Source organism: Orbicella faveolata, unplaced genomic scaffold (assembly GCF_042242905.1).
Source record: "Orbicella faveolata isolate gen_17 unplaced genomic scaffold, um_ofav_v1 contig_1, whole genome shotgun sequence".
Classification (NCBI taxonomy): Eukaryota; Metazoa; Cnidaria; class Anthozoa; order Scleractinia; family Merulinidae; genus Orbicella; species Orbicella faveolata.
In genome coordinates, this window is record NW_028301536.1 from 7,161,669 (window position 1) to 7,181,588 (window position 19,920).

At 40.2% G+C, this 19,920-nt stretch overlaps 1 protein-coding gene across 1 annotated transcript; it reads right to left on the minus strand.

Annotated features, from left to right (window-relative positions):
- Positions 1 to 4,267: 4,267 nt before the first annotated feature.
- Positions 4,268 to 12,697, minus strand: LOC110054693 (serine protease inhibitor dipetalogastin-like). The gene is made up of 3 exons (XM_089287194.1): positions 12,538 to 12,697; positions 9,989 to 10,552; positions 4,268 to 4,927 (listed from the first exon to the last, which is right to left on the minus strand). The coding sequence occupies exons 1-3, from the start codon at positions 12,581 to 12,583 to the stop codon at positions 4,479 to 4,481; spliced, it is 1,059 nt and encodes a 352-aa protein (XP_089143320.1). The 5' UTR covers positions 12,584 to 12,697; the 3' UTR covers positions 4,268 to 4,478.
- Between the last annotated feature and the right edge of the window lie 7,223 nt (positions 12,698 to 19,920).

Below are 19,920 nucleotides of genomic sequence, written 5' to 3' on the forward strand. Positions count from 1 at the left end.
CTCTATAATTATCGCCGTTGCGTTTTAGCCGCTTGCGGGCTTTACGGATCTGTAATTAATTTATGGCTCACTAGTTTCCAGCTCTGGCGATGGGAAGTCATTCACAAGTCCCTGTGTCTTGATATCGAATTAGCGCCCGGAGTGCTTATTTCAAATTTAGGAGAAGACGGGAACGCTTATTCGAGGAGGGCGCTTAATCGAGGGGGAGGGGGGGAGGGGCGCTTGTTTAATTTTTCCCAAATTATGGCCAGACATGAGTAGTCTAGTAACTGTATAACTGTTCAAGTGATTGGTCCTCGTAAACTAGAGAATGGCCTTGTGGTCCCTGGACAATTTACAGCCTTCACCAAGAATGTGGCAATAGCGGTTATTGCAGTTATCAGCGGCTTGACACACAAACAAGGCGTAAAACCAAAGAATATTTGACCTCAGACTCAACTGCAATAACAGCCATTGGGAAACGATTGAAAGAACAGATTTTGCACATGAAAGATCTATGCAAATATATTGGTCTAGAAATTGTAGGACGCAACTCAGAAAATATAAACTGCTTTCCTGTATTGTAAAGATGTAAATTGCCAGTGACTGTATAAGAACAGCTGGACGAGAGTGATTGAACATAAAAAAAACATATACATCCTTTGTTGTCTCATTACTCGTCCAACAAATGGGCGGGGGGAAGGGGGGGGGGGGGGGAGAGGGGAAGGGGCCCTTATTCGATGAGGGAGCTTATTTTAAATTTGACTGATAGGAGGGGCGCCTATTCGAGTGGGGGGTGGGGGACGCTAATTCGATGATTTACGGTATTTCTAGCTCGATACCTGTATCTCGTTACTCTCCAGCTTAGTCTGACGGGGGACGAGCGCAAATGCAAATTAAAACCGTAGGGGTTAAGGCATCGCAGCCACTAAATGCCATACAAACTTAACGTCTGGCGCAGGCTTGCATTAATTATTGGCGGGAAAAATTCGACTCCAACGCGATAACAACCCAGCACAATTCCGTCACCTTAAAGTGCACCTAACCCCCAAAATTTTTTTCGCTAAAACGAATCTACTTGTTATTTGAAATAGTTCTGCGAAAAAATTTTTGCATTCCGTTAAATCCTCGATTTTCTGTGCCCCGACGAAATCTCGAAAATAGCTCCAAAACACCGCCATTTTGTTTCACGGCCGAGTTTGAGGAGGATGGGTCCAGCGGCTCTTGTGACGTCTACCCAGGAAGGTTGGATATCTCACGTCCTCTCATTTCCTTCAGGATGGTGCAATACACATTCGAAAAGTGCGCAGAAACGCCTTCCAGAGGTGCTATCGGCTGTTGCAGCATTATTCGTGATTTAAAGAAAGATATACTGTACAATTTACTGACGATGATCGGCTAATGGTGCAACAAAGACGTAAACGATGGTTGATTTTGTCGAACCGAAACAAGCGAACTGAATCTGTGAGAGCCATTGAAGAACTCTCACTGAAATTTGTTCCGCAGACTTTCGAACGCTATTTTCATAAATTTTCTGCTTAAAGCTAACCAGCAATTTGTAGAAATACTACCGACAACCTATATCTTCCAATCCCGCAGTATTTATAACATAAACGGCAAAGTTGTGTGATCCGATCATGATCAAGAAGCGTTATACTGATATGTAAATGGATCGCAACTGTACGCCGCTAACAAACACTTATTTCTCTTTCCATTTAGATGAAAGTCGAAGATTAATCCTTTAGAATTACATGATAACAAAATTGTTAGACTCACAGAGTTTTTCGAAGGTTTGGAAATCAGCACTGCGACAAAGATTCTGTGCAATAGCGTCGAAAATATGACCGCGTAACATTATCTGCCGGCCGCTTAGGGAAGACATCCTTTTCGCTTATCCGACGAATTTCGCTGCAAATTTTGAGAACAATTTACATTGGTTATTTGGAGTTACGACTTAAAACGTGTGACAATGTGAAATCGGTAATTGTATGAAATGTTTCCTTCCGCCTTGCTTCCGCACCTTCAAAAATACAGGTCCAAACAATACGATTTTCAATCGATCGAGGCCAATGTTTTGGAGGTCATCAAGTCTCGAAAACTGCAACACGTCCCAAAATACATCGGAACGATTAGTTTTGTGTTCCATTTTCTCGAGCAAATACAGAGCGTTGACTGAGGCGCCATTGTGTTTGGTTCCTGGGTAGACGTCATCAGGTACCGCCGCCCCAGACTCCCTAAAACGCGGTCGTGAAACACTTCAAGCGCGACTTTGAAAGGGCATAGAAAATCGAGGATTCAACCAAATTCAAAAATGTCTTCGCCCAAATGCTTCAAATAAAGTCTAGATTCGTTTTAGCGAAAAAAAAATTTGGGGGTTAGGTGCACCTTAAAGACAAAATCGTTGTCCGTCGCTACGAAACTCTCACGTACTTTCGCTGACTCTTCTGCTCCTCGCAGTTTCTTTGAGTCGTCAAAAATTTTTCTTCTTTCGAGTCTATCGCAATGTTGTTACCAGGGTTTCCTCTTTCGAGGAAGAGAAAGGAGCCTGAGAACGAGGTTGGGACTGTCAGTCCTACAGTTCTGGTTGGCTTAGGCTTTTTTCAGGTTTAACAGGTAAGCAGCGCGTTTGATTTGGTCGCAAAGACCAGATGACAAGTAAAACGTAACCAGAAGTCAACTTACGAAGAAACAATTACTACACCTGTTTTATTAGCTCGGTGGTTTTATAGCATAAAATCTGTAAATCGTATTTACACAACGTCATATAAGACCCATATAAGTTTGTTTTAATCTAAAACTCTTCCTGTTGGGTTGTTTGACCATACCCAAATTCGCGATTAGCCAATCAGACGCCTTCATTCCGTAGCGATACCCTGCTAGTATTTCAAGTCGTCGACCTAATATGGCCAGATTTTTGGTCGTAACTGGGTGCGGTAAATACCTTATCGTATTTTTTTTTTAGTACGCGACGGCGGCATATCAGGCCTGTTTGGTCTCTTCGTGTCTATTTTTGAATACCAACCATGGCTGGACAAAAACTCTCCTGTTTTGCCGCCAATAGGTATACTTAAACTGGCCTTGTGCTACTAAAAAGGCACCTGCCTACCACTTTAGGTCAGAAACATGCAGTACTGTGCACAAGTACGTAATGCAAGTAATGTAAAATAATAATAATAATAATAATAACAATAATAATAATAATAATAATTAGTTTAACTAAAAAATCTTGTTTGGCATAAAGAGAGATTTAGGTTTCTAAACTGTATCGACATGCATAAAACTAAAGCAATCTGGTTGGACAATTATAGTAAATTTGAAGAGAAGAAGTTTCGATCGTTGGTCATTGCTGATTGCAGCAAATCTCGAAACATCTTCACGCTTCGTTACCACTCAAAAAAACGTTTTTCTTCAGGAGGTAGATAATCTCGGGATCATTGCTCGAAACAACTCAAGTGGAGTTTCGTTTAAATAAATGAAATCATTGATAATACTATAGTTAAACGCGAAAAAATTAGAACTACTTTTATTATTTTCTTTCACTACCATTATGAGGCCGCGTCCACACTACGCCGGAGGAATTGGAAAACGTAGCTTCTTTCCTGCGGTTACGCCTACCGTTCACACTAGTCCGTCACGAAAACGAAGCTTTTCGAAAACGCTCTTCAAACAGGAGAAATTTGAAAACGCCGGCTTTGCGTTTTTTCGTAGACTGGAAACATTTTGAAACCGGAAGTTGGAACTGTTCGAAGACGATGACGTCGCGATAATCGTATGATATCCTTGAACGAGTTTTCCTCAAACACAAATCCAAAATGACCGGTGATGCTGCTTTTTTGAATTCCTCTGGCGTAGTGTGGACGAAAACATTTGATAAGTTTTCAGAGTGAAACCTTCGTTTTCACATTCCTCCAGCGTAGTGCAGACGAAGCCAGAGACGTACCACATTAGTTACTTAGAGGATTTTTGCGCGCTTAAGTAGAACTGTCGGCTGGATACCCCACCCACAAAAGCGCGGGAAAGAAATCTAATACCCAGGGCAACTTAACAACTGCAACGAAAGAGACTAAATGTACTTTAAAAATATGAAAAAATAACGCTAATAAATTTAACGCAAGTAACGCGTTGCTTATAACAACGTTCAAAGAAGAATTTGTCTTCTTCACCACTCTCCATTGCCTCACTTTGAGTAAGAAAGGCTCGCAGGACCATGAAGAATCTTCCTTGACCGCAGTGCTTCGCGCGCCTAACAACTGATAGTCCGTCTTTTGAGAGTGAATGTAATATCTGATTAGGTTCGAATATACATTTAATCGAGCTCTGCATATAGTAAAATTCTCCTCTACAACAGGTTTGATTGGTATTATAGTAATTGCCACTGGTTTAACGAGCAGTAATTTTTACTCCTATTTAGGCGGCTGTGAAATTAACAACGCGCGGAGTACTATTTGAGGAAGGTTCTTAAATGGGTTCAACACATGTCCAATTCTTACAAGAAGTCTTTAATCCCGCCTGTCCTTTTTTCCCTTACTACCGAACCTCTCATTTTTGCCTTTTTCCCCTTTCTTTCCTTTCTTTCCATTCTTTCGTTTCTTGCACTCGTCTCTGTATCTTAGCTTAATTGGCCTATGCTTGTTTCTCCTGGCGTGACACATGGCGACCCGTAAACGACATATGTTCGGATACGTTTTCCCGTCCGACCCACACACGGGTTTGTCCACCACCTTACAGTCCTCCCACCTGGGGCAAGGTTTTGGCGTCGAAGGCGCACCACACGGTCCATTATATTGCAAACGAAGCGAGCCCCTGTCTTTCTTGGGCAGTGAACACTTGGCAGCGGCAAGAAGGCAGCCGTTTTTGTATGTCTTGTTGTCAGTTCCGCACACGGGCCGGTCTTTCAAAGGACATTTCTTGGGGCAAGGTTTGAAAGACTTTTTGTTACCACATGCACCTGAAAGAAATCACATGTAAAAGAAATGTAAACAAACTAATTTATTAATAATCCGAGCTCTAAGTAAATACTTCTGTATACATGTAGTTCCTCTGGAGTTCCTTTGGAGTTCTTTTGTACTTTGGATGACCATAGGTATGGAAAACCATAGAAGTGATGTGAATGCTGTACGAGTCATCGAGGCTTGAGTCGGGGACTGGATACTACAAAATCACATTCTCACGCACGCCCCCACCCCCCTCCCCCAAGATTAAAAATCATCCACATTAACTCACCATAGTGAAATCGCAATTTTCCTAACCATCCAAGGGAATGGAAATTGGCTCAAAAAAAATAGGAAGTACGAAAACTCCAGCGTTCGAGTAATTGGGACTCCACTGTTTTTACCATTAAGGACGTATTTGCTATCAAACGAACATTAAGCTTTAAAGGCAGACTTTAACAGACGTGATGGACGTTGTATGTTAACGTTGTTCTTTAGCTATCCTGCAGCCCTCGATGAATTCTTGTGATCGATTGATTTTGACCCGGAATGAGGTAACTCAAGCTTATTCCTTAAATTGAGTGATCACTGTCTCGTTTGGGAGCAAAAAATTTTAATTATGCATTGGTTCAATTTTCAGAACATATAAGTGCACATGAGGTCATGTCCTTCATGATATCTATGCTTATTTAGTAAGCAGATGTGATGTAAGCATGTATGGAATAACCAAATATATCTGCCAGGCCATACGGTAGATATTAATAATAACATCAAGTTATCTACCTTCAGTAACATAAACATCATATCTTCACGTAGCAGTCCCTGACTCGACTCTAGATAGAGGATATTACACAGTGGCGAGAAGATATGAATTTTATGTTCGAGTGGAAAGAACAATATCTGGCGATAGACTGACCAGTTGGCTATTTACAAAGCGTGGAGAAACACAAATCGATCCAGTGGCAGGGAGGAGGATTTGAACCCGACACCTCCGGATTACAAATCCAGCGCCCTAACCACTAGGCCACGCTGCCTCCACAAAAAGCTGTTTATTTTGTGCAATGGATTGAATAAGCAATTCGCCGAAATTAATTCACGAGTGGTCCATCTCAGCGGTCCCTATTGTAGAATTCACACCGTTAAGGGAACCAGTCAGAAATCTCCTTTTCATTGCGGATCAGTTCAGCCGTATAATAAAAGTAATTAACGAGTGACTTCAAATTGACTATGGTAAATAACAACCACGTGCAACAAATGCAGACACCAATTCGCGCGGGAAAACGTTGGGAGGCCAGCTTGTCTTGATTGGTTCAAAATACAGCATGTTCACTCTGATTGGCTACAACACGTACGACGTTTTTGGTTTTCACGTGACGTAATCGCCGCCATGTTGATAACAAAAGAATTTTTTGTTAGCTTCATTGGTCGCTTCGCCTTTTGCATCTGCAAGCCATAAATTTGAGAACAGTACTCTCAGGCCCCATCCACGCTACGCCAGAGGAATTTGAAAATGAACATTTCACTCTGAAAACGCATCAAATGTTTTCCGTCCACACTACGCCGGAGGAATTTTAAAACGCAGCAATCACCGGTCATTTTGGATTTGTGTTCATGAGGTCATCGTTTCAAAAAGCTCTGTTTTCAAAGTGTTTTCCGTCCACACGAAAACAAGAAAAGCTTCGTTTTCGTGACGGATTAGTGTAGACGGTAGGCCTAACCGTAGAAATAAAGCTGTGTTTTTAAATTCCTCCAGCGCAGTGTGAACGGGGCCTAAGTTATTCCGTTATTCACGAGCTCTCCTCAGCCGATAAATGATCTCCTCTCTCTAAGATTATTAAACTACTCCGAAACAGCAGAAACGTTGTCTGAGCAGGTTCGTAAGTGACAACGGGGTTACAGTTAATTAAAACCACAAGCTTTCATACTGGAATCAGTTACTGTTACGTTGTATGGTCCTCCTGCTCTTATGAAATCAGTTCTTGTAAACACATGTTCTCAATTCGGGTATTCTTAGGATTTATTTCTAATCAGAAAAGGCATTTCTTTTCCTGTCTGTTCTTAAAACGGACAAGGTCGTTTTGGTTCCATAATTTGCAGATTGTCAAGAATAGCGATAAATGTCTATCTTACTAAAATAAAAATTTCGATGTTTGCAATATGCTATCATAGTCGTAGCATGGTTAAGAAGCCCGGTATATATCAAAGAAGTAAACAAATAGGCTAAGATTTATGTTGGAAGGTCCTTAACCCTGCACATCTTTTGTTTTACGCTCATAGACTATGCATGCATGACTTATACAATCGCAATGCTTCTACTGGTTAGTTGTATAATCGCACATAACCACCTTTTGTACTTTGCCAGGTTGTGTGCAAGATCAACTACCAAAATAGCTAACAAAAACATGCAACAAAGACCTTTGGAAGGTTTCATAACCATTTCCCTCTATTACGAACTATCAAGCCGAGGGGGGGGAGGGGTACTCCCTTATATGGGCTATATAGGTATGCGCGGCCCCAAAGGGTATGGTTTTTCAGCTGTTTTGGTCATAAACAGGGTATCAATTTTAGCTGATTTTGACCATTTTGGTCATAAATAGGGTATGGTTTTTGCTCTCCAGCCTTGATGTGGGTAAGAAGCCACTTTTTCATCGACATCGAAAACAAAATCAACAAAAGCCCTTCACAAATTATGTTTACGGTAATTTGACATCGGTCTGAGCTAGGGAGCTAATTATAACGCATGTCTGAAACAGGGTTTTGATTTAAGGGTCAGGTCATAAACAGGGTTTCGAATTTTTGGTCAGGTCATAAATAGGGTAGGGAATATCGCAGATTTTGGTCATAAATAGGGTAAGGGTTTTGTGAAGCGGGCCGCAAACCCCACCCAATTTTTCTGGGAGTACCCCGCCCCCCCCCCCCCCCCCCCGCCCGGGCTATCATGCTACCTACTGGGATTATGCATAGCCATTGCGAAACCTGGACTACACAGTTTTTCGAAGAAACTAAATGAATGGTACAAGAAACAGGAATATATAAGATGAAATATTTTTCAGGTTACTTGTCAAAGGGAGATTATCATGGAGATTTGTTTCATTTTTGGTCAAAACATACAAATATTATGACCGAGTACGTTCTCGCTTGAATGGAATTCTCCTAAAACACCAAAATGGAGATGTTAGGTGCATTGGTGAATGGCCAGACTTTTTCAATTTAACAATACAACCTTGTACATTTGTAACTCAAATAACACGCCTTGATATAACACTCCTTTCCTAGCATCAGTGAACTTAAAGTATATAGCAATTTTCAGGTTTTTAGGTTTCCTTCACTGAAAATAGGTCCTCTTGATTTTGACTTTTCATGGTCATGACGCCAGCGCCCCTTTAAACTCGATATGGCTTTTTCGATGGACTTCTCGGAAGGGGCTGGCCCTTGTGGTCGACTTGAGGAGGGTACGGTTAATTTAGGACTAAATGTTAGTGTGGAAGTATTTGGAGGGCTTTTTAGGAGTAAAAGCTCTTTGCAAGCACTCCAGTGGTCATTAAGCCTGTAGGTTTGTATACCGAGAAGACTTTTCAGAGGGGTTTTTAAGCCTGAGGTTTCTATTATATTATCTGATACTACTCAATAATCCACGAACTGTCATTTCTAGAAAACAGCGAATATGCGTCATTGAAGAGATTTCGAGAAGAGAGTGGTGAATAAAACAAACTTTATATTCCAAGAAAATGATACAGTTGAACCCCTGTTAAGCGACCACCTATTACACGGCCACCCCTATAAGGCGGTCAGAAATCCTTATGAGGGCTTGCTATTGTTGTTACCTCTACAGTCGAGCCCCTGTTAATTAAGCAGCCACCTATCCATTTCCCCTAGGGTGGCCGTTTAATAGGGGTTGAGCTGTATTACCATTCACGTGAACTCTTCAAAATTTTTAAATCTCCTGACCTATTTTTGGAACTTTCTTATCATCTTACACCAGGAATTTCGCGATGCATATAAAATTGCCACGCTTTCCGTTATTTTAGAAAGATCAATCAACAAATAAACGAAGAGTTTGTCAAAGAGTTCAAAGGCTGGGAACATGTGTTCTAGTGTTGGTGGTGGTGTTGGTGTTGAGGGGGGGGGGGGGGGGAGGATGAACGGGGGATGGGGGAAGGCGGGTGGTGCTTGTGAGGAGGGAGCCGAGGTTACCAAGGGAGAATGCGCGATGCACCCCAGTTATGTTGAGTTCATGAAGAACACCTGCAAACATTTAACACTTCCGGCGCCACTATTTCCGTTTTTCTTTTTCGACATGTGTATCATGTACTCACTATTTTTGCCTCTTAATTCTAAACAAGCAACTTGCGTTGGAGATCAGTAGAGAGATGCTAAGCAGTCTACTTTCTTCGGCAGTTCAGCTGCTGTCGTCTTATCGGATTTCACGAATAGATAGAGAGTATTTTTCCAAAGCCTAGGTAAATAACTCTCCCGCATTGAGTAAACAGGTTTTGGATATTGATCGTATATGATTGGAGAATTCAGAGTGTCTCGTTTCTGAAATTTAACACGAATGGCTTTCATTTTACATCGTCTTATATTCCGCATAAAATGAGCAATAAACCAATTAAACTGAAAAAAACTCTTGCCTGAATTGGGTCATGTTTATAAAGCCATACGACATTGTGGCTGAGTGTGTGTGTTTGCTTTTGCGAGCGTTTTAACCTCGTCACTTTTTTGATGAACTGCGTGACAAAAGCGGTCTTAATCAAGTGAAGAAATTTTGAGGAAGCATTTAATAACCTTTTAAAAATTCTGACCTCTGCATGTGGTCGGTATTTTCTCAAAAGTTATCAGTTAAATTCACCGTTTTAATTCGAGATAAACTTGTATGCGCTATTGGTTGACTTTAGTACTGATTCTCGGTTAGTGAAAACGTTTTATGGAAACATTCAACGAAACATTTTTGCATATTTTAGATAGAACAAGTTTCATTCATCTTTGTAACAAATAGAATTAGAACTTCAACAAGATTATATCAACCAAAGAAAATATTTCTCGCTAAAATTATAGATACTGTGCATAGTATAACTTACCTTTCTTCTTGAGTGTCAATTTTTTGTTTTGCCTCTTTGCTTGACACTTTGCAACGACGAAAACACAAGTGTTTCTGTAGGTCTTCTTGTCACTGCCACATATAGGATCTTCACGATTGTCGCACTGTCTTGCAAGTGGGCAAGTTTCTGCTTTCTTCGTCTTCGGGTGTCCGCACTCTCCCTTGTAAAGTACGGTCAAATTGTTGTTCTTTTGCTTGGCCTGACACCTTGCAACGCGAAAGAAGCAAAACGACTCGTACGTTTTATTGTCGCTCCCACACACGGAGCGTTTTGTGGAGTTCCCGACTTGAACACAATCCGCTAATCCCGCGGAGCACTTTGCTCTTGCCTTGATGCCTTTCGCTGTCTTGTTCCGACAAGGTCCTTGAGCTTTTATTTTCAGAATACCACCAGTTTTATTTGCTTTACACTTGGCGTTGTTGAAGAGACATAAGTTGCTGTAGGTTTTTCCGTCGCTTGCACAAACTGGTTTTAGTTTCTTGTTACACGGTCTGTTGCAATCTTTTCCTTTATCTTTCTTTCTTCCATTCTTCGCTTCGATAACTGCAGGACGAAAAAAGAGTGTTTTTAAGTTTTAATCCTGGACGAAACCAAACCCGTGAAAAGGAAAATAGTGACATAAAGACTAGAGCCTCTGATGGAAAATAATTCTCTTTTGTCTTGGATTTTGTCCTAGCTTTAAAATAGATGTTTGTTCATCAAGTATTCATTGTTACCCAACTGCACTATCCCACGGTACTTGTAATCCAGGAAACCGGTTTAACAGGACTAAAGGGATAGTTGTAGTGTCTTAGGGCAGTCTTAATCCAGTTTTAGTAAGTAAGTCCTGAGCGCGGGCAACGCAGAACACAGTTACAAATTTCGTAGGAGGGAAGAAAAACATTGAATAGCTGATCTGAAAATGTTTTTGAGAATCATTTACTTTGGGGTTCGCCAAAATACTACAAGATTCTCCTAAAAATGTACAGTTATAGCTCAAACTAAAATGGCAAATTAAAATACGAAGATGTATTTATTCCCAGAGGTAGCGACAAGATGTATTCTTTCATCTGACCCATCAGCTGCTTCAACCCTGCGCGTTGAAATGCTCTTTCCGCCTTCGTGAAGCCTTTTATTTCAAGTCATATCATGTTAAGTTTGAGTAATTTTCATTTCTATTAATGCTCAAAAACTGTAGGTTTTCTGCATTAGGTGTCTCAAACATGATTTTGCTGATTCAAAGATAAATTCATCTTGTCCATTTATAGTCAAAACTTTGTGTAGGACTTCCAGACAGTGTTATCTCACTCTTTCATTGTTTGCTTTCGTAGTGCCACGCTCGAGATTTCTACCCCTCGCATGACTCGAACAAGCTTTAATGGGGATAATCTCAACAATTTCATCCAATTAATGTAACGCTTTACCGACACGCAATTTGCCCATTACGAAGTTCATCCAAGCAGGAAACAATTACCAATTAACTTTTCTTACGAAAATATGCGAAGCAAGAGCAAATAAACTTACGTACACACGAATTTTCTCATGCGTGTTACTTAAGTGAGCTAAAAATATATGTTGCATGTTTTCTCTCAAAAACACGGTATTTCAACACGTCGCGGAAATGCTGAAACTGCAAACATTTCGCAGTAATTGATCAGTGCGCGCTTGTAATTTTTTTTGGGAGATCTCTGGTCATCTCTGGTTTAGTTATTACAAAAAAAGATTATTCATTAGGAGCCATTGTTGATTTCACGCTAAGAAATAATGGCATTCCAGTTAAAACTGTCCTCTAGGGTAGGCCACAACGAAGGTTTCTTGCGGTGTACATGTTCGAATATGGCCCTCCAATTCATTGAGAACCGATTCCAGATACCGCCTTAGTTATGATACCTATCTAGTAAATATTCATTCAATGACTTAATTTTCACGTCTGGTTTATTTAGCAGAGATGACAAATTGTTCAGAGGACAGGATATGGGAAAAGGATACATATAAACGCCCAAATTCAAAAATTTCGCCACTAAAAGCCGCGATTTCCGAACAGACAAAAAAGAGCTTGCACTTCGAATTATGTACACGCCAGAGATCCAAGCTATGGCGAGTGTTTTTATTGGCTTTGAGCCTTGAAATGGCCCCGATTCCCGAGAACACCGGCGCTAGCACGTGTTACAAACTCCCTCTTGTAATGTAAAGCTACTTTAAAACAATTACAGGAGATGATCGGGAGATACATGTCACTAATCTGTGTAAAGGAAGGGGCTAGAACAACGTTTAAAATAATAGGAAGCGTGCTGATAACTAAAGGCTTCCCCGCGCGCGCGCGACGGGGTTAAAATGAACTCAACTGCATTGTAAACTGCACCACATTATATGACCGGCACAGGGTGGAAAGATGCTTTGTCTCGAAATCAAAGACGACTTATTCTGTTATCATTCTAATACAAGGTTACAGTACCACTTTATCGGGGGATGAATCTCAAGCGCCGCATTCTTCGAAAATTGACTCAATGCTAACTGAAATTCCTAATTGAAAGAAAAGGATCCCTTACCTGATAACAACAGTAATACAACGACAAACAAAACTGCAGCCCTCATATCGACAAGCTTTGCGATCGTCCTCCAAACCCAAGCGACCGAAGCAAAACGCTGTTTGAATACCTTCGAGACGTGTCTAGTGTCGTGAGCAGGATCCAACTGCCTCAAGTGTCACCCGCCTGATTATTTATTCAATCAAAAGCGCGACCCTACCACCCCTGGGTGACTGACTGTTACTCCATTCCATTCATTGCGATGTTATTAATTTAAACTTGGAGTGTTTTTTCTTGTGATAAGATCAACAAGGATCATACATGCGATGTAATTATAAGGCGCTTTCTGCGATTTCCTTGAGGACAATTCCTTCTTTGCCCGCGACCTGGGTAGCTCTTCCAATTCGAGTGCTGTGATGTACAAATGCAGATTTTTGGCTCCACTTAGAAAAGATTTCAGGCCTTTCTAAGAGAAAACAAGTTTGAGAATCGTCCCTTTGTGTCGCCATATGTAAAACTGAAGGTATTCGGGGTATGTTTGCGGTGGAAGGATTATGTCAATCAACGCGTAATCGAGTGGCGCGGGACTCCCAGCGAAAACATGAAAAAAGGCATTTGTCTGGAGCTAATGGTGTTAAAACCCAGGTAAACAACCGGAACTTTAAAATCACCGCAATCAGATCATGTAAAAACTTCTGGGTGATCAAAATAACCCTTGCCTCTATGTATCTTTCCCGAGGTTTAGATTTACTCATTTTATCTGGAAAAATAGCATGGGCCAATGCGTCTCAGAGTGGTCAGTATACTTTAACAGATTCCTCAGGTGATCTGCAAGATTGTCAAAGAGTTCTTAACGCAATGAGGAGGATTTTGTGCTTGTAGCAGAGAGACTCACTGTTCAAGTGCACCTTTGGGATGCCCGATTTTGGCATTGTTTGAATATTTTATCAGTATTTGATATTTTTTGCACAATATTCGTCATATTTTACGGCAGATGTTGTGAGCTCGCCACGACAAGCCCAAAAATTGACAACAAACAGCAGTTTGTCAATATAAAACCCGATACGTTTTTGCAACAAAATGATCACTTTATACCTTGATGAAATTTCGCTATCATTTTTACAATTTTTTTTGCAATTGTTTACTGTTACTAAGTTTTTTTCTATACACATTTACACATGTAAAATACATAGGGAGTTTCTCTTTTTTTCTTTTTATTACCTTCAAGATTCTCGCATAATCGGCTCGTTTGTCGTGAACTTAACTTCAGTAAGAGCGCCTATAGTTCTTGGCTCAGGTTTTAAGTATTTATCCACTTAATTATTAAATCATCCAAAAATAGCTCCAATCAACTCTTTTCTAGCGTCAAGATGACATTTTAATTGCATGCTCTCAAAACTCAATGGTTTAAAAAACATAGATAACTTTTGCTAACGAACTGGTTGTTAATTATAGACTCGTTCAGTAGTTCATTAACAAACTCCGATGTCAAAAGCCCTCGTACACGCTTTCCGTATTTGTGTAAGTTAACAAAGTTATGCGGCTGCGCCTTGAATCGTATCAGTGTTGTTTAGTTTTCTTGTAAAGCCTGTCTCATCGTGCGGTAGGCTTGCCGCCTGTGGCTAGATTGTGGTGTCCATAGGAGACATCGGGACCAATGACAGAGGAAAAAACTCGTGGTTGTCTTGTCCACAAGAACAAGGGTGCGCAAGGGTGTCTAACAAGGTAAACCTTACTGTGTTGCACTTGAAACTTTATAGCGTCTTGTAAATGCGCTGATTATGAACGCTAGGGTGCCAACTTCGCGATCTTAATCAGCTAAATCAACTGAGAATTTTCTATTCCACATAATTATTTTCTGTTCTGACGCACTTGATTAACTCATTTACTAACCGACTTTCTTACACACTGTACATACTCATTTACGGTTTGCTTAACATTCTTACTGTTCAGCTAATTTTCTCACTCACTTAACTGCACTCACTATTCATAAACTTACTCGGGCTGTACCTTTTCACTGCATCAAAGCCAGCTTATAACTAGCTATGAAAAACAGGTTTATATCACCTTCATATGAATGAATTTTCAATTGTATTTAACTTTGCCTCTGCGGACTACATGTAAGTAATTTAACCAGCTCAGTGGAGTAACCCATCGCTGAAGGCTTTTTTATATTTCTGTCCGCGCCCGGGGGGGGGGGTACTTTGGAAATTTATGGGTGGGGATGTCACCGCTGGGACCCTGGAACCCTTAGCCTATACCAGAGCTAGTTCAGCTGAATTTTGCTACCCTATACTAGAGTATACTCCCCAAATCCCCCCATCTATCGACACTATTGAGGCTGATTTGCGTAAATTTAAACTCGCCGATTTGATTTTTTTATATTCTTGAGTGGCAATTCCTGGTTTCCTTAGTCTAGATAAAATCTTCAACCAACTAGTCAGTTTTGAGAAAAATGATACCGTATTGTAGACCCAAACGCTCTGATTTATGTACCCTATCCTAGAGTAAACTGCTTGAAAACCATACCCTTCACAGCGGCACATACCTATATAGCCCATATATGGCAGTGCCCCCCCCCCCCCCCCAGGTGTCCGCGTGTACTATGTGAGCACAAACTTTTTCGTGTAATTTCAAATGAACTTTCGTTCTCCTTCTACTAAAGTTTGACAAGGAAGGCTTTGTTAACTTGTGGAACGTTTAAGCTGTGGAACGTTTGGTTCTTTAATTGTTGAAATCTTCATATGCGGTTTCGAGAATGTGTTTCCTGTCTTCTGGGCGGAGAAATAAAACGTAGCACTTCAAGGTCTTCAAAGTGCCCTGTTTCCCTCAACTTACCTCAAACCGTTTTTCCTTGTCATCTTATCGTTCTCACATTTTTCTGTGGACAATATTACAGGAAGTTGGTCAAACGAAATGATTAATCTTCCAACCACGGAAATGAAGATGGATAAAGACATCTTTTCACGGGATAAAAGCATCGGTTTAGTTTCTGAAAACGAAAAGACAACGCTGGCGAGAGATCTTAGACTCCAACTACCGTAGAATTCCGAAAGTAGAGACTCTACGGTGGACAAGGGTGAAATGTGGGTCTTTGACTGGAACCGCATCGCGCGGTCACACCGTGAGCCAAATAATGATTCAGCACTTATGAACTCATAACTGCATCGCGCAGTCACGTTGAAGCGTATCAAACTTGGCACATATGAACTCATAACTGCATCGCACAGTCACATTATATTTCTTCAGAAGCATGTCACCTATGCCTCTGATTTCTTATAATAATAATTGATTGTTGCTGATTCACGTTTTCACACTACGCCGGAGGAATTTGAAGACACAGCTTTATTTCTATGGTTAGGCCTATCATTCACGCCAATCCTACACGAAAATTCCCTGCTAGCAGAGGCTTTTTTTCCTGGTGTTCACTGACGGGAGAAAAGAGACCTCTGCCATGGGTCGAAAATGGCTATATTGAGCATGCTCTCTTCTCTCCCGTCAGCGAAAACCAGGAAAAGAGCCTCTGCTAGCAGGGAAACACGAAAACGGAATTTTTAGAAAACGCCGGCTTTACTTCTTTGAAAGGAAGCTTTTCGAAAACGATGACGTCACTTTAATTAGGATATTCCCCTTCCTGAGTTTTCCACAAACACAAATCCAATTGGCCGGTGATTGTTGCGTTTTCAATTTCTCCGGCGTAGTGTGGACGGAAAAGATTTTCTGCGTTTTCAGAGTGAAACGCCGCTTTTAAATTTCTCTGGTGTAGTGTATTAGAAACATGTACCACCAACGGTTTAACAGAGGATCGCTTAAATTTTCTGTTTTTTGTTTGTTTGTTTGTTTGTTTTCAGTAATTAACAACCTTTTTCTAAGGACGTTGGAGGAAGTTTAACTAACAACGTTTTGCGATACAACAGTATGAAAAATGGCAAAATGTAAAGCGAGATGACTGCATTCTAATAACCAAATACTTATGGTTCATTGTACATGACAGCATCTTCAGTTGTACAGTGTGTTTGCGCTTTGATAAGTTCCTGGTCACGTCACGTCACAGGCAGCCCAGGCTCACAAATGATCGTTCGTATATCATGTTGCAGTATTGAGGTTACACAACAAGCGAAATGAAGGATTTTTATGGCAAAAACGGTACTAACCTTAAGCTTAAAAATACCAGGGAGTACGAATAAAAATAAATCTACCTTTACGCTTCACTGCCTTGTCCTCTATATATGGAGTGAGGCTTAAAACCACCTAAATTGCCTTAAACCGGCTTAGACACACACACCTGAAGCGAGGTAGGTTTGTTTTTAGTCATACTTCAAAATCCTTCGTATTTTTAGGCTTAAGAATAAAACCGTTTTTCCCGTACAAATCCTTATATTTCGACTGTTTCGTAATTAACCTGAGTACATTTGTGAGCTTGGGCTAGCTGTGGTTACGTTCGTATTAATTCATTGAGTTTCCAGAAATGACGTCTTTAGAACATTTTAAGGACATTTCAGGCTCAAATGGCAAAAATTAAAAATCTTAGAACGTTCAGCCTTAGACCGACGTTCTTAGAAAATGAATGAGCGTGTATACATATATGTCTTGTTGCTGTTGAACGGATGAGGGTCCTGGTTGCATGCCTCACAAGTGAAACGAAAATTACTCATTGTTAACTCCATTAATTTTAATCACAGAAGACGAGTGCCCAAGAACCGCAAGCTCGCCCACGGACGACGTCCAACTGAGCTAATTGCGCGGTTTTCCTTGAAGAACGTTATGGGCTGATCAGCATAAAGCTCTGTTTGTTATGGGCTAAAATTTTCCTGCCTAATAGCATTGCAGGGTTTAACTTCTCATAATAGCCAATCCTAATATGATTGTAGTCTTTCACTTCTTTTTTTCGCAATGGGTTCCAAAGTTAAGCCAATGAAGATTCTTCTAATTTCGAAATTTCCTTCTCTGGCTCGACAGTTTTTTCTTCTGGCCATCAATGGACCATACTCTAAGCACACGTTGCTAATTTTACAGCAGCGGAAAAAAATAAAGAAACACGTCTTTCAAGGCCACTCTTTATTTAGACCAGAATAAGAAACTTGTTTGCGTTTCGCACCCTGTGTAAAACTGCCCTGAACTGTACCTTTAGACCACTGAGCCACTTCCAGGGGGGTCCGGGTTCGAGTAGCGCTGATTCGAATTCTTGGGATATTTTGTAGACTTGCTTGCTAACTGCTAACTTATCATTACTGCAAAGCCTTTTCAATAACATTTTTTCAATACTTCGTCGCATTTGTCACGAATGTGGTTTATCTTCGAGCTTACTTTTACACTGAACGAAACGACTTTTTGTGTAGAATAGACTTTCAATGGGCATCGAATCGACTTCGATTTGTATCGAAACGACTTGTATCGAAACAACCTACAAACTCTTGTTGCATGTTAGTTGGCCAGTAGCGTTTCGGCGACATCTTCAATGAGGCTGCCTCACGTCGACAGTCTCCATCAATGATGATTGTGTACTTTATTTACATTGTTTTTAAAATCGTCCGTTTTCATGACAACTGGGTAATTATAGGAAACGACTTTTGCAGACGTTTAAATAAAAATATGGATTAAAGCACAGGGTTAATTCAATTTAAAATAAATTAAATTTGATTAAACCTTTTGTCACTAATCTCACAAATAAGATTTAGAATTTTAATTGCATTAAAGAAACAAAAACCACTGAGCTACGAACTTCGACACGAGCAAACTTTTTTAGTTGTTGCGTGGTGAACGACCGTTTTCAATTGATATGTGTGAGACACCGCGAAACTTGCACCAAATGCTGATAAACTGATCCTATGTTCGAAAATAATTTATAGTTTTAGTCGCAAACGACCCGAAAAACTTGTTATCTAGCTGTCTTTTTATACATATATACATGCATGTATATATATATATTTGAGCTTAAGAAAAGTGATGACAAGCTACTGGCTGTAGGCTGGAAACCTACAGGAATGAAGCCTTGCCGACAAAACTAACCAGACTAAGACAGCGTAATCTTCTTGAAAGATATCAAGAAAAATACGTATTGAATCTCTGTCAGGGAAACATCGATAAATATCAATGTCTTCAAACTGACTTAGTCAACTGAGAATTAGCTGTACTGGCCGAGTTGAGCGTAAGAAAAAATTTATAAAGGATACATTTAGTAATCATTTACTGAGTCGGACGTCAAACAAGGCTTCATTTACCGTGCTCTAAGAGAATTAAAAATAAACAATGTGCTTGGTATAACAAGCTTAACCCGGTTTTTTTTTTTAATCAGGGAATGCAATTTTGGTTTATCAGGATACCAGCTATTTTTTCTTACCCTCGTCGGTGGGATTTCTTTCTCAACGAGAGAATCTCTGATTTCTAACAACTCTTTACAGTATAATTAAGTTGTTAACCAGGCATCGACAGGAAGATGATAATAAAGCAAACCTTAAACAAGGGTGTATTGGCTCGCGGACAGACAGAAAAAAAAAAAAACAGAAAAAAAAAAAAAAAACCAGAAAGCTCTAAATTATGTTACAGTGGTGGACGATCCCACGCTTGGCACCATATCAAAGATGGCGGCGCCAGATTGATAACAGTTTTTGCACACAATTTCAACAATGGTGCAACTTTATACTACAAGAAAAATGAATATTACTAGAAACATTATAACACGGTAATATGATCATAAAAAGACGGAATAGAGTTAGTTCTATACATATATATCACATCTAGCGTTTGTGTTCGACGACCGCTACGGAGAAAAATAGATTATTCACAGTATGTTCGGAACCCAAGGGACACGGTCCAAATTCGGATGCTGTCAATTGAGACGCAAGGCGGTTCGGATGCTATGAAATGTATGTTAGTGAGGAAAAAAGACATTGAAATGCAACTTTGTTGATCGCTGAATTTCCGAAAAAAAAAAAAACTTGCTTAATCGCGTTATGACCAGTTCATTCTTAATTCAGAAATGTCCTTTTGTCGCGCGAGTTATGACGACAATGCTAAGTTTTGTGACCCTGTGTTATCAGTGGATAGACCTCGAAGTCTAGAAATGGATATTAAAATTGATTTAAGCCTTAAGTTATGTCACATTTAATGATAAGTTGTAAAAGTGGTTGTTCAAAGTTGACTGATTCAAAAACACTGAATTCCTTGACATAAAAGTTAGCTTTGCGCAAAACAAGCGAAGTCATTAAGAGAGAAACCAGTGAGTGATAATTATAATTCTTTTAATGCAAATGTAAATCAAGTTGTTATGTATATACCCAAGCATTGTGATGTCCTCCAGTTGAACCATTGGGTTTGTCTTAAATTGTTTTCGTTCATGAAGTATTTTAAGCTTGAAACGCGAGCGAAATTCCTTTTGTTTCTGCAAGCAATTCTACTGATCTG